The following is a 14,441-nucleotide window of genomic DNA, read 5'->3' as shown; positions in this document are numbered from 1 at the left end:
AGAGGCGGGGTGGATCGAGTGGAGGAGTTTGGAGACTGGGGATCCTGGCTTTCGGCAGCTAGTTTGGCAGTTAGACAAGATCCTACCCTGCTTGGCCAGTGGAGATGCCTACAATTGGCGCACTTTTTCAGTAGTCTTCCCACCAGGTCCTACTTTCAGCGACCTAAGACACAGTTTGAACAATTATGTATGGGATCAGGCATAATACGTCACTCACTGTTGGCGGTATATTCGCTTTTATTTCACCTTCAGATCAACAACTACCCCCCTTCGCTACACAGTGGAAAAGGGATTTGGGAATTCAGTTGACACCAGCACATTGGGAAAGGATCTTCAGATTGGCCCACATGTCTTCCATTAGTTCCAGATTCCAGGAGGCTAGCTACAAACTTTTATCTAGATGGTACAGAGTTCCCTCCAAGCTACATGTCATGTTTGAGTCAATAAACCCTATATGTTGGAGGTGTGGTAAGGCAGAGGGCAACATTCTACATGTGTTCTGGGGGTGTGAAATGATCCAGCCCTTCTGGAAGGGAGTGTCCGACACTATCTGACGGGTTACTGACAAGGATGAGGAATTGGGGCCGGCGGAGGCCCTGTTGCATCACTGCGGGATTCCCGAAAAAAGATATAAGAATTCCCTGAGGAAATTCCTCATTACGGCAGCGAGAGTATGCATACCAGAAAAATGGAGGAGTAAGTCATCTCCCACATTAGTTCAATGGATCAACAAGGTCACTGACCTCATGCTCATGGAGGATTTAACCTCATCATTGCACGATTCATATGAGAAATTCTGGGCTACGTGGCGGGAATGGCTGGATTTCCAGCATTTCGAGGACTATGATGTTCTAGTGGGGGGCGCAATGGGCGCTGAGGGAACCGCAGAAGGCAACACATAGCCGCACCCTCTACCTCCCTCCCCACCCCATACCTTCCCCCCCACCCCCTTCACCTCCCCCACTCCCCCCCAACCCACCCTTTTTCCCTGGTATTCATTCCTCTCTATTCTTTCTAACTAGCTTGCTCCTTCTTCCTCTGCTCTCTTTCCCTTCCTCTTACTAAGCACTCTTGCTGATTACTTATGATTATTTGTTTAATATTTACTTATTTATGAAACAGTTCAGTGGAACCCGAAGTCTTGGACGCCTAAGTGAGGGTATTTGCGGGAATACTGCCTGATAATATATGAATATGTAAATTTTGCTTTATACCCAATCCGAGGCATATGGAATGTATTTGCAAAAAGGCCGATATGGTCCTAACAAATGTACTTAGTTATGATGCTGGTTCCCTTTGAAAAATTTTAAAAATTTGGAAAATAAAGAATTAAAAAAAAAAAAAGAGGAGACTTTGTGCAGCAGGCCTTCATGGTAAAATCGCTGCTAGGAATCCACTGCTAAGGACAGGCAACAAGCAGAAGAGACTTGTTTGGGCTAAAGAACACAAGGAATGGACATTAGACCAGTGGAAATCTGTGCTTTGGTCTGATGAGTCCAAATTTGAGATCTTTGGATCCAACCACCGTGTCTTTGTAGAAAAGGTGAACGGATGAACTCTACATGCCTGGTTCCCACCTTGCAGCATGGAGGAGGAGGTGTGATGGTGTGGGGTTGCTTTGCTGCTGACACTGTTGGGGATTTATTCAAAATTGAAAGCATACTGAACCAGCATAGCTGCCACAGCATCTTGCAGCGGCGTGCTATTCCATCCGGTTTGCGTTTAGTTGGACCATAATTTAGTTTTCAACAGGACAATGACCCCAAACACACCTCCAGGCTGTGCAAGGGCTATTTGACTAAGAAGGAGAGTGATGGGGTGCTACGCCAGATGACCTGGTCTCCAGAGTCACCAGACCTGAACCCAATCGAGATAGTTTGGGGTGAGCTGGACCGCAGAGTGAAGGCAAAAGGGCCAACAAGTGCTAAGCATCTCTGGGAACTCCTTCAAGACTGTTGGAAAACCATTTCCGGTGACTACCTCTTGAAGCCAATCAAGAGAATACCAAGAGTGTGCAAAGTAGTAATGAAAGCAAAAGGTGGCTACTTTGAAGAACCTAGAATATAAGACATATTTTCAGTTGTTTCACACTTTTTTAAGTATTTCATTCCACATGTTTTAATTCACACAGTTTTGATGCCTTCAATGTGAATCTACAATTTTTAAAGTCATGAAAATAAAGAAAACTCTTTGAATGAGGAGGTGTGTCCAAACTTTTGGTCTGTACTGTATATATAATTAAATATTGTCAATGGAAACACAGACCACCTCCCCGAGAAGGGGATGCCACCTTGCTTCCCCGCTCTATCAGCCCTGGGCGCCCCATCACCAGGAAGCGGCAGTGCCACCATCCCTCACTGCAACCCACGGGTGGCGTCACAGACACAACAACTCCCCTGTAAATACCCCCTTCCGGGTCCGGTCACCACTCGAGCTGTAGCAGAAACCCAGATCCGAACAGGCCCCCGAGAGAGAGAAGTGGCAGCGGCCCCGCCCTCAACACTTGTCTGATCTATAAGTCATTGTATAAAGAGCTATAGAGGCAGCACTATTCTTCTGTATAACATATGTGATGTTGCTGTAGCCCTAATATTTCTGTACATGACGTCTCTGTATAGATAATCATGGATTATTTTAGACACTCAATCACAGCAGATGTTCCCACAAAGAAGGAATGGATGGTAGATGGAAATAGTAATGTGTAATCTGAACATGTTTATTATTGTAGTATAGAGAAGTTACAGACATTGGTCAGACATGGAGATTGTGCGCTGAAAGTAACTATAATGAATGGCAGATCGCTGAGATTGGGAGTGAGGAAGAAGAGGGAGGAGGAATGTTGGGTATTTTGGGGGGGACGGTGCAATACTGTTGTCAATATAATGAATATATAAATATCTAACAATGGGAAAAGTTAGCTGCACATGGAATATTGCTTTTTATTTGATTTTTAGAAAACAGACGTCTATTATTAACTGTATATATTATAATTCTAATATAACGTCTAACTTGCTTTCCTTTCTTCTTTACTTACTTGCCTTTACTGTCACGGTCTCTTTTTTGTTTTCTTGTTCAATTTTTTCAAATTTATATTTTCTCCACATGTAAATTTTTTTTACAATATATATTTTATTTCAATTTTTCACATAACAACAATCAATACAAATCACAATCGGCGTAACACTACGATAATATTAACAACCACCACTAAGCAAAATAAAGAAAAAGAAGAAAAAAAAAAAAGGAGGATGGGGAAGAACACCAATCCGGTCTATTCTATATGTAGGAATCAATAACAAAAACATATATAGAGATCAAAGCCCCATAGGATAAATAGCACATGAAGGAAATACCCCAATTTTTCTGAATTTGTTTTCTCCTCTCTATATTATGGACAAGGGCAAATTCATAATGAGTATTAATTTTCCTGACAAGCTCCTCAACCGAGGGAACTGAAGGGAGTTTTCACTTTATAGCCTGACATCGTCTGGCCGAGGTAAGTATATCAGCAATAACAGGTTTCACATTTTCAGGGAAGTTATCGAGTCCTATATTCAGGATTGCCAGTGCATCATCCATAATTACACGAAGACTAGTTACAGATGAAATTAGATCAAACACCTGCTCCCAAAATATCATAGCTTTAGGACAGGACCACCATTCATTCCCGAACGTGCCTTTCTGAAGACAACCTTTCCAACAGAAAGGGGAATAATCCGGGATCATGTGAGCCAATTTGCCTGGAAACAGATACCACCTTGTATAAATGTATTTCATTTGTTCTAGGTGAGTTATACAAGCTGATATCCTATAAGTCCATTCCGAGGCAGCCCACCATTGTTGAGGGAAGAATGTAAAAGATAACTTTTGTTCCCATTTTATCATGTATGACAACTTCACATCTTCCAACGAGGAGTTTAGAAAACTATATAAAATTGAGACCCCTTTAATATTATATTTCCCTTTTTGATAAAGTCTATGTAGAGAGAGAGGAGGTGAATTGTACTCAAAGTCAGATCTAGCACTAAGGAGATGTCTCACTTGGAGCTATTAATAAAGACAGTTTCTATGTAATCGAAATTTCTCAACCATCTACAAAAAGGACTTTAACTAAGAATCTCTATAAATAGCCACCGATTTAGAAATGCCACACTCTTCCCAATCAGCAAGGCTTTAATAAGGGGTAAGGGTTTCTAAGGATCTAATAGAAATATCAAATAAAATAAAAGAGAGATCCCCTTCACCCCACCTCCTCAACCAATACAAAAGAGAGAAGATGGTAGGGAGGTAAAAAAAATTGCATTAGATGGTTTAATGTCTACTTCCAAAAGGCTTCTAGTATCCCATGTGAATATTTTATTACTGGTCAACAAATTATAATTTTTAAGTATAACATTTCTCACTTTCTAGGTCAGATAATTATTTTTACCATTGTAAGATTTGTGATGTTTAAATATAATCCATTTGTGTGTCTAATATTTCCCTCATTCTGAACATGTCAAGGGTTTTTCCCCTGTGTGAATTCTTTGGTGTTTTGCAAGATTTGATTTTCGGTTAAAACATCTCTCACATTCTGAACATGAAAAAGGTTTCTCCCCTGTGTGAATTATCTGATGTCTAATAAGACATGATTGATCTGTAAAACATTTCCCACATTCTGAACATGAAAAAGGCTTCTCCCCTGTGTGAGTTCTCTGATGTGTAACATGATGTGATTTTCGGTTAAAACATCTCCCACATTCTGAACATGAAAACGGTTTCTCCCCTGTGTGAGTTCTCTGATGTTTAACAAGACATGATTGATCTGCAAAACATTTCCCACATTCTGAACATGAAAAAGGCTTCTCCCCTGTGTGAATTGTCTGGTGTGTAACAAGATTTTTTTTTTGGTTAAAACATCTCCCACATTCTGAACATGAAAAAGGCTTCTCCCCTGTGTGAGTTATCTGATGTGTAACAAGATGTGATTTTCGGTTAAAACATCTCTCACATTCTGAACATGAAAAAGGTTTCTCCCCTGTGTGAGTTCTCTGATGTTTAACAAGATATGATTGAGCTGCAAAACATTTCCCACATTCTGAACATGAAAAAGGCTTCTCCCCTGTGTGAGTTCTCTGGTGCGTAACAAGAGTTTTTTTTTGGTTAAAACATCTCCCACATTCTGAACATGAAAAAGGCTTCTCTCCTGTGTGAGTTCTCTGATGTCTAACAACACATGATTGATCGGCAAAACATTTCCCACATTCTGAACATGAAAAAGGCTTCTCCCCTGTGTGAATTGTCTGGTGTGTAACAAGATGTGATTTTCGGTTAAAACATCTCCCACATTCTGAACATGAAAAAGGCTTCTCCTCTTTGTGAGTTCTCTGATGTGTAACAAGACTTGATTTTTGGTTAAAGCATTTTCCACATTCTGAACATGAATATGGCTTCTCCCCCGTGTGAGTTCTCTGATGTAAAACAAGATATGATTTTTTGTTAAAGCATTTCTCACATTCTGAACATGTGAAAGGCTTCTCCCCCGTGTGAGTTCTCTGATGTTCAACAAGATGTGATTTTTTGTTAAAGCATTTCTCACATTCTGAACATGAAATTGGCATCTCCCCTGTGTGACCTTTCTCGTAATTAACAGATTCTGAAGAAAATCTTTTCTGCCCTGGGTGAATTTGTTTATTAATTTTTTGATATTCTGAAGTTGAAAATGGCTTCTTTGCTGCAAGAGCACTTTGATTTTTAATGCTGCTTTTGTGACATTTATTTTTCTTAATAGTCTGTGATGAATCAGAAGGTAGGACTTGTTTAAGAGAATCAGATGATAGATCTTTGCTTTGAAGAGATGATGGTATATCTGGAACAGAGGCATTCACTTCAGTTAAATTTTGTGTGATATCACGGTTATCTGATTTAAAAATCAAAGATGTCAGTTGTGCCTCAAATCTCCTGGTACAGTCATCTGCCAAGAATAAAAATTATTTTCAATAATATATATAAACTAGCTGTAGTACCCGGGGTTGCCCAGGAAAGTTTCTCTGTGTCTGCGTGTGTCTTTCTCTATGTCTGTGTGTGTCTCTGTATGTCTGTTTCTGTGTGTGTGTGTGTCTGAGTGTGTCTCTCTGTCTCTGGGCGTGTGTCTCTCTCAGTCTCTGGGTGTGTCTCGGTGTCTGTGGGTGTGTCTCGGTCTGTCTCTGTATCTCTGTGTGTCTCTGTATCTCTGTGTCTCTGTCTGTCTGTCTCTGTGTGTGAGTCTTTGTGTCTCTGTCTGTTTTTGTCTCTGTCTCTGTGTGTCTCTGTCTCTCTGTGTGTGTCTCTGTATCAGTCTCTGTGTCTCTGTATCAGTCTCTATGTGTCTGTGTCTCAGTTTCTGTGTGTCTCTGTCTGTCTCTGTGTTTGTGTGTCTCTGTGTATGTGTCTGTGCGTGTCTCTGCCAATATCATATTACCTCACACATAAGCTGCTTATACTAATCATTATCTCACACAAACTGTCTTATACTAAGAATGTCCTTCGTTGCCTATAGCAACCAATCACAGCTCCTATTAATGACCTGCAGCTCTGAGCTCCATTGACTTTAATGTAAGAAGAGTTTGTTTGGCCAATAACTGTAAAGCGTGGTGTTAAATTTTCCTCTCAAAATATAGTCTATGACGTTCCCTGAATCAAATTAGGTGGCTGTGCAAAATTTTGTGATTGTAAATGCAACGGTGCGGATTCCTTTAGCGGACATACACACAAACATACACTAGGCTTTATATATTAAAGATATAATTTATAAAATAGCTAGTAACGCTGTAACCAGCATCTCCGCACTGTCCAGCACCCTTTCCTTGGTGCAGGTCTCCCTGGAGTGAGTTTAGTTCATGCTCATATATTCTTAAAGGGCCAGCGTGCACCTAACCCGTAAGTTCCTCACAACCTATGGCTGAGAGGCAATAGGTATTTAAGTAATCCTCCCCCTATGGGAGGTGCCTGGGCAACGTGGTCAATCCTTAGAGACGCGTTGCTAGTTGTCAGTTACCATGCCACCTGCTGAGTCTTATGCTGTGTATGTTAACACATGTTTGTTTTCTAGTATCCACTGTACATGCTGTATCTATCTATACCAGCTGTGCCTGCCATATCCGCTACACCTGCTTACACCAGCTGTCCTGTCTGCACCCAACCACATCAGTGACTCTCAGTCTCCAATCACCGATCCCTGCGGTCAGCTATCACAGTACAAAGACTCCCTGGCATATTATCTGGCAGCTACCTCCCAGCACAAGCCTATCCTCACCATCAGAGGCTGAACATGGGAACACATAGTGAACATGGTAAATAAAAAACAAAGTGTAATTGCACTTTTTTGCAATTTCACTGCACTTGGGAATTTTTTTCCCATTTTTCAGTACATTATATGATAAAATGAATAGTACAATTTAAAAGTACAACTCATCCCGCAAAAATTATAATCCCTGATATGCCTATGTTGACTGAAAAATAAAAAAGTTATGCTTCTTGGAAGAAAAGGAGGGAAAAAGGAAAAATATGTGAAGATGGGGTGAAGAGGTTAAATTTTGGAAATGATGTGGGTGGGCTGCCCGGCCTCCATGTACCCACTGTGGGATAATCCTAACCCCCTACATATGTTACAGTTACCCTGTGCCCAACGTTCGATAAAAACGCCCCTATCAGCACATTCATCAGAAGGGAGAGAAGGAAGATCCATCAATAAGATGCTGAGATTCTAGGAAGATGGATTCATTGCTATCAGTGGAGAAACAATAAGAATCTTGTAGTTATGATACTTATTAATGGAGAACAAAAATAAAATAAATGATGTTACAAAGCAAGCTTTCCAGACTACTGAGGACTCTTCATCAACTACAAGATTATTATTCTGTTTCTCCCACTGAGAGCAATCAATCTTTATTCACCTGGAGAACACGGCACCAAACTAAGAATCTAGGAAGTCACCAGCATCATTACCCTCCGCTTTCTCTTAGGGGTCCACCATACTGATTAGATTTTTCTTGCCATGATTTTCTAATGTGACGCGCTGGACTAGCCAGGTAGTCACAGGTAGATCCCCGCATTACATCTGTCCCCCAATAAGGTAACACCAGCCAAACCATAAACCCTAGTCACCTCCCGCAGAGCTTTATGGACAAAACAGGGAGGCGGAGCCAGGCGGTTGACCACGCTCACTGAGGGCCTGAGGCAGGAAAATAGAGTGAGTTCAAGTTGAGTTCAGTTGTGAGTGGAGTGAGGAGTGAAGAAGTCTGACAGGTGCCGGGGTTGGAGCCCGGGCACCTTTGGCTAGGAGGCAGATGGTGGCCTAGCCTGCAGGAGCCGGGAAGACGGCTCGGTGGAACCGTGGTGGGCCGGGACAGGGTAGTGGCCTGCCGGTATCGACCCGGGGAACCGACTCGGAAACCGGAGCACAAAGGGGGTTACTCAGACCCTGAAACGAGGTCCAGAAGCCACTGGACTGAGTTAATCAACTGATTGCGGTCTGCACTTTAGGTCCTTTCCCACCCAAGTCCCGACTGAAGACAACAGCCCACCGAGGGGGATAGAAAGCCACCGCACAGGCAGAGAGATCCCACGGGCCAGGGTCTGTGGGCAAACGGGCTCTTCCGACATATACAAAGCCAGGGAGCGGACTCCCGTTGCTGAAGCATACACTACATGGTGCAGGAGAAAGGCAAAGACCACCAAACCGGGTGGGGGACGAGACGCAGCCGGCTGCGGCCACCGACCACCATCAACTTTGTTCATTAGAGACTTGTATGTGTCAATAACAGTGACTACAACAGTGCCATCCGGCCGCGCACCGCCCTGCACCGCCCAGCTACTCTCCCCCAACGGGTCCCGGGGCCATCATCCCTGCCCACGGAGGGGTTAACATCTTGCTGCATAACCATCTCCCCCTGGTGCCCCGTAACTGCAGTGGTGGTGTCCACCTTCACCACAACCCGTGGGTGGCGTCACGAACTTAAACACGGCTCCGGCCGTGCACCTACCTACCTCCCCCCTAAGTAGCGCCAGCACACTTTCAGAGCGAAGTGACCCCCGGGCGCTTGAGCCACCCACCAACAAGCCCGGATCCGAGCGGCTCGGCTGCAGCCGAGCGCGGGGCGGTACACTAATTTCAGGGGATAGGGTGGATCCTACCTGTAAGATCTGGCTGATACAAGTCTCACTCCAACAGAAGGTCGTCCAATGCTCAAAATAATGGGGGCAGTTTTGGGTGGAGGAACATGTGGTGGTCTAGCAGCAGAATGGTGACCATTTGATATGGCCAGACTACAACCCTGAAAAAGCAGCCACAGCCGGTGACTGAGAAGAATCTGTGACTTCTCTGCATTTAGTGGTCACTACTCACCTAGGCGGTTATCTGTAGGAATCTCCTCTTTACTCCGCTCATCACCCCTCACATATGTCTCTGTAGTATTAATATGGGGAAGATCTTCACCCTGAAACAAATATTGTAAAAGTCACAGACAGATGGAGAAGTCCCATCTATGATCAGCTCTAATCCTGCCATCTCCACCGCTCTCATTACACAAGTATCTATATATATAATTGCCTTATTCTGTCTGTCTTGCTCCAAAATAACATCATTACAGTGACAACCGGTGCATTGGCCGCTCACCTCAGCTCCCCGCACACATTGGCCGCTCGGCTAAGCCCTGCCCCCCGCACACATTGGCCGCTTGCCTCAGCCCTGCCCTCAGCACACATTGACCGCTTGCCTCAGCCCCGCCCCCCACACACATTGGCAGCTCGCCTCAGCCCCGCCCCCCGCACACATTGGCCGCTCGCCTCAGCCCAGGGGTGGGATTCAGCTGGTTCTGTCTGGTTCGGGCAAACCGGTTGTTAAAATAACAACCAGTGCGCCGAACCGGCAACAATCAGCGTCGGCGATCCAGTTCCCTGTATTCATTTGTATCGGCGTCTTTAAGATGCCGATACAAATGAATCCCCGTACCTCCGTGCAAGCCACACTTCCAGGTTCAGTGGAGCCAGTTTTCTCTCTGACCCGGCGACCGGCGGCGTGATGACACTGCAGAGGTCACGGGAGCATGGTGAGATTACCTCACCATATTGCCGCCTGTCAGTGTGCAGAGTGCAGCGGAGGAAGACGGAGAAGAGGCTGCCGGCACTTGGAGCAAGTAAGCGCTCTGTGAGCCGAAGATGCGACTATGCAGGGCAGGAGGAGGCCACATGGGCGCTGCAGGCCAGGAGGAGGCCACATGGACCCTGCAGGCCAGGAGAAGGCCACATGGACCCTGCAGGCCAGGAGGAGGCCACATGGACCCTGCAGGCCAGGAGGAGGCCACATGGATCCTGCAGGCCAGGAGGAGGCCACATGGACCCTGCAGGCCAGGAGGAGGCCACATGGACCCTGCAGGCCAGGAGGAGGCCACATGGACCCTGCAGGCCAGGAGGAGGCCACATGGACCCTGCAGGCCAGGAGGAGGCCACATGGACCCTGCAGGCCAGGAGGAGGCCACATGGACCCTGCAGGCCAGGAGGAGGCCACATGGACCCTGCAGGCCAGGAGGAGGCCACATGGACCCTGCAGGCCAGGAGGAGGCCACATGGACCCTGCAGGCCTGGAGGAGGCCACATGGACCCTGCAGGCCAGGAGGAGGCCACATGGACCCTGCAGGCCAGGAGGAGGCCACATGGACCCTGCAGGCCAGGAGGAGGCCACATGGACCCTGCAGGCCAGGAGGAGGCCACATGGATCCTGCAGGCCTGGAGGAGGCCACATGGACCCTGCAGGCCTGGAGGAGGCCACATGGACCCTGCAGGCCAGGAGGAGGCCACATGGACCCTGCAGGCCAGGAGGAGGCCACATGGACCCTGCAGGCCAGAAGGAGGCCACATGGACCCTGCAGGCCAGGATGAGGCCACATGGACCTTGCAGGCCAGGAAGAGGCCACATGGACCTTGCAGGCCAGGAAGAGGCCACATGGACCCTGCAGGACAGGAAGAGGCCACATGGACCCTGCAGGACAGGAAGAGGCCACATGGACCCTGCAGGACAGGAAGAGGCCACATGGACCCTGCAGGACAGGAAGAGGCCACATGGACCCTGCAGGCCAGGAGGAGGCCACATGGACCCTGCAGGGGAGAGGAGGCCACATGGACGCTGCAGGGGAGAGGAGGCCACATGGACGCTGCAGGGGAGAGGAGGCCACATGGACGCTGCAGGGGAGAGGAGGCCACATGGACGCTGCAGGGGAGAGGAGGCCACATGGACGCTGCAGGGGAGAGGAGGCCACATGGACGCTGCAGGGGAGAGGAGGCCACATGGACGCTGCAGGGGAGAGGAGGCCACAAGGATGCTGCAGGGGAGAGGAGGCCACATGGAGCCCCCCCCGAATACATTGGCCGCTCGGCTCAGCCCCCCTCACGCATTGGCCGCTCGGCTCAGCCCCCCGCATACATTGGGCACCTATACACCTCCCCCCAGGACTACTCCACCTATTATAATCCTCTCTCCCAGAACTCCTCCTCATATTATACTCCTCTCCCCCCAGGTCTGCTCCTCCTATTATACTCCTCTCCCCCCAGGTCTACTCCTCCTATTATACTCCTCTCCCCCCAGGACTACTCCTCATATTATACTCCTCTCTCCCCAGGACTACTCCTCCTATTATACTCCTCTCCCCCCAGGACTACTCCTCCTATTATACTCCTCTCTCCCCAGGACTACTCCACCTATTATACTCCTCTCCCCTCACCTCCAGGACTACTCCTATTATACTCCTCTCCCCTCACCTCCAGGACTCCTCCTCCTATTATACTCCTCTCACCCAGGACTACTCCTCCTATTAGACTCCTCTCCCCTCACCTCCAGGACTACTCCTCCTATTATACTCCTCTCCCCCCAGAACTACTCCTCCTATTATACTCCTCTATCCCCAGGACTACTCCTCCTATTATACTCCTCACCTCCAGGACTACTCCTCCTATTAGACTCCTCTCCCCTCACCTCCAGGACTACTCCTCCTATTATCCTCCTCTCCCCCCAGGACTACTCCTATTATACTCCTCCTATTATACTCCTCCTATTATACTCCTATTATACTCCTCTCTGAGGGGTGCGCAGCATGGGGGATGGAGCACGATGGGGGGTGCGCAGCATGAGGGATGGAGCGCGATGGGGGTGCACACCTACCCCAAAACACACACACACCGCAACACACGCACCGCACAACACACCACACCCACACACACAGACAACGCCGCACATACACAACATCCAACACATAAAACACCACGCACACATAAACACCGCGACACACAAAGACAAATATACACACACACTGCGCAACACATACACAATGCACAAAACATACCTCACCCCAAAACACACATGCACCCCACAAACACCCACACACAAACCGCGCAACACACACAGCACCACTTTCACAACGCTGCAGACACACAGCGCTCCACAAACAACGCAACACACAAACACCGCTCTCACACCCTCCCACACCCAGGCAACACCCAGAACATTTATAGCGCCCTACACAAACACTTGGCAACTACACACAACATCTATATATATAACAAAAATCATATATTAACTACACAATAAATTCTAGAATACCCGATGCGTTAGAATCAGGCCACCATCTAGTAACACATATAATACTGGAGGATAAAACAAGACTGAGCACAAGACCTTCACAGCCGTCTACACATCATAGGGAGATTTCATGGCACCTTCTCTCCATCTACCTGATGATCCTGAGGAACATCGGGGTCTTCTTGTTTACAGTCCTGTGGGAGAAGAGGACGGGGACATCTCTCTGGTGTTGTCCTCTTACTGGATAGACCTGGAGGAGACACATACAGGGACTGAATTCATTCCTTACATACAGATAATTATAGGCCGTGTGTATTTAGTCCTGTCTATTACCTGGTGATGTGAGGGGCTGCGGAACCTCCATCATGACGTCCTTGTACAGATCTTTGTGTCCTTCTAAATACTCCCACTCCTCCATGGAGAAATAGACGGTGACGTCCTGACACCTTATAGGAACCTGGCACATACAATGATACCGTCACCCCCCGATCCCTTCATAGCGTTACTGTATAATGTCCCAGCATTCCCAGCAGTGTCACCTCTCCAGTCAGCAGCTCAATCATCTTGTAGGTGAGTTCTAGGATCTTCTGGTCATTGATGTCCTCATGTATCGGGGGGTGAGGTGGAGGCCCCGTGATTGGGCTCAGGGGTCTTCCCCATCCCTCAGACACAGGGGCCTGACAGCGCTCACTAGAGGTCTTCTTCACTACTGTGTAATCCTGGTTATGGAGAGACACAGTAATAAATCTCACTCCAGACATTTCCAGAGTCCTCACCTCTCCAGTTCTGTCCATCTTTTATTCCCATAGATAAGAATGATGTAATGTGACGTCATCAGAATCTCTCACCTCTCCAGTAAGCCGGAAGAGGATCTCTAGGGTGAGGTGTAATATCCTCTCCGCCATCTTGTCCCTGTCCATATCCATCCTTCACGGGGCAATCAGAAGAATTCTCTTCTATAGAAGATCTCCACTGAGAGAATCCGATATTGTAGGGACCTGAATGGGGAGAAGATGACGATGTGACATCAGAAAGAATCCACTGTAATAATACAATTACTGGAGATAATAAGGGGAAACATAATGAGAACATTCTGGGGGAACATTATATTTTGTGGGGGCAGAAAGGGCCGAGGACTGAGGGCAGAAAGGGGCCGAGGACTGAGGGCAGAAAGGGGCGAGGACTGAGGGCAGACGGGTTTCCTCACTTCCGGCCTCTCAGAGTTGGGGCATTTGTATCTATCAGAGGAAAAGGAACAAAAACCTCACGATTCATAGAAATCAGCGAGAGAAAAACACCAAGAAAGTCTCAGAGCTGAAGGGGTTAATGCCGCCTGCCCCAGTAATGGGGAATCTCCACACACCTCCACCTGCAGAGCCGCACACTAGATATATAATACCCTGCACCTACCTCCACCTGCAGAGCCGCACACTAGATATATAATACCCTGCACCTACCTCCACCTGCAGAGCCGCACACTAGATATATAATACCCTGCACCTACCTCCACCTGCAGAGCCGCACACTAGATATATAATACCCTGCACCTACCTCCACCTGCAGAGCCGCACACTAGATATATAATACCCTGCACCTACCTCCACCTGCAGAGCCGCACACTGGATATATAATACCCTGCACCTACCTCCACCTGCAGAGCCGCACACTAGATATATAATACCCTGCACCTACCTCCACCTGCAGAGCCGCACACTAGATATATAATACCCTGCACCTACCTCCTCCTGCAGAGCCGCACACTAGATATATAATACCCTGCACCTACCTCCACCTGCAGAGCCGCACACTAGATATATAATACCCTGCACCTACCTCCACCTGCAGAGCCGCA

At 47.2% G+C, this 14,441-nt stretch overlaps 1 protein-coding gene across 2 annotated transcripts in view; it reads right to left on the bottom strand.

The window, feature by feature from the left end:
* The window catches only part of LOC142258889 (uncharacterized), a 44,085-nt gene extending 30,800 nt beyond the window's left edge, over positions 1 to 13,285 (bottom strand). Inside the window, exons 1-5 of one of the 2 annotated variants that reach the window (XM_075331452.1) lie at positions 13,129 to 13,285; positions 12,923 to 13,046; positions 12,742 to 12,839; positions 9,365 to 9,455; positions 4,501 to 5,953 (exon numbers count right to left, since the gene is read on the bottom strand). In XM_075331452.1, coding sequence (XP_075187567.1) covers positions 4,501 to 5,953; positions 9,365 to 9,455; positions 12,742 to 12,839; positions 12,923 to 13,046; positions 13,129 to 13,152 — 1,790 coding nt within the window. In that variant the 5' untranslated portion in view covers positions 13,153 to 13,285. Of the gene's footprint in view, positions 1 to 4,500; positions 5,954 to 9,364; positions 9,456 to 12,741; positions 12,840 to 12,922; positions 13,047 to 13,128 lie in introns of those variants that run through there. The other variant, XM_075331453.1, reaches the window with a different exon arrangement.
* Positions 13,286 to 14,441: the final 1,156 nt, after the last annotated feature.

The sequence above is a fragment of the Anomaloglossus baeobatrachus genome, assembly GCF_048569485.1.
Source record: "Anomaloglossus baeobatrachus isolate aAnoBae1 chromosome 5 unlocalized genomic scaffold, aAnoBae1.hap1 SUPER_5_unloc_16, whole genome shotgun sequence".
In the NCBI taxonomy this organism is placed as follows: Eukaryota; Metazoa; Chordata; class Amphibia; order Anura; family Aromobatidae; genus Anomaloglossus; species Anomaloglossus baeobatrachus.
This window is presented reverse-complemented; position numbering and strand designations above follow the sequence as displayed.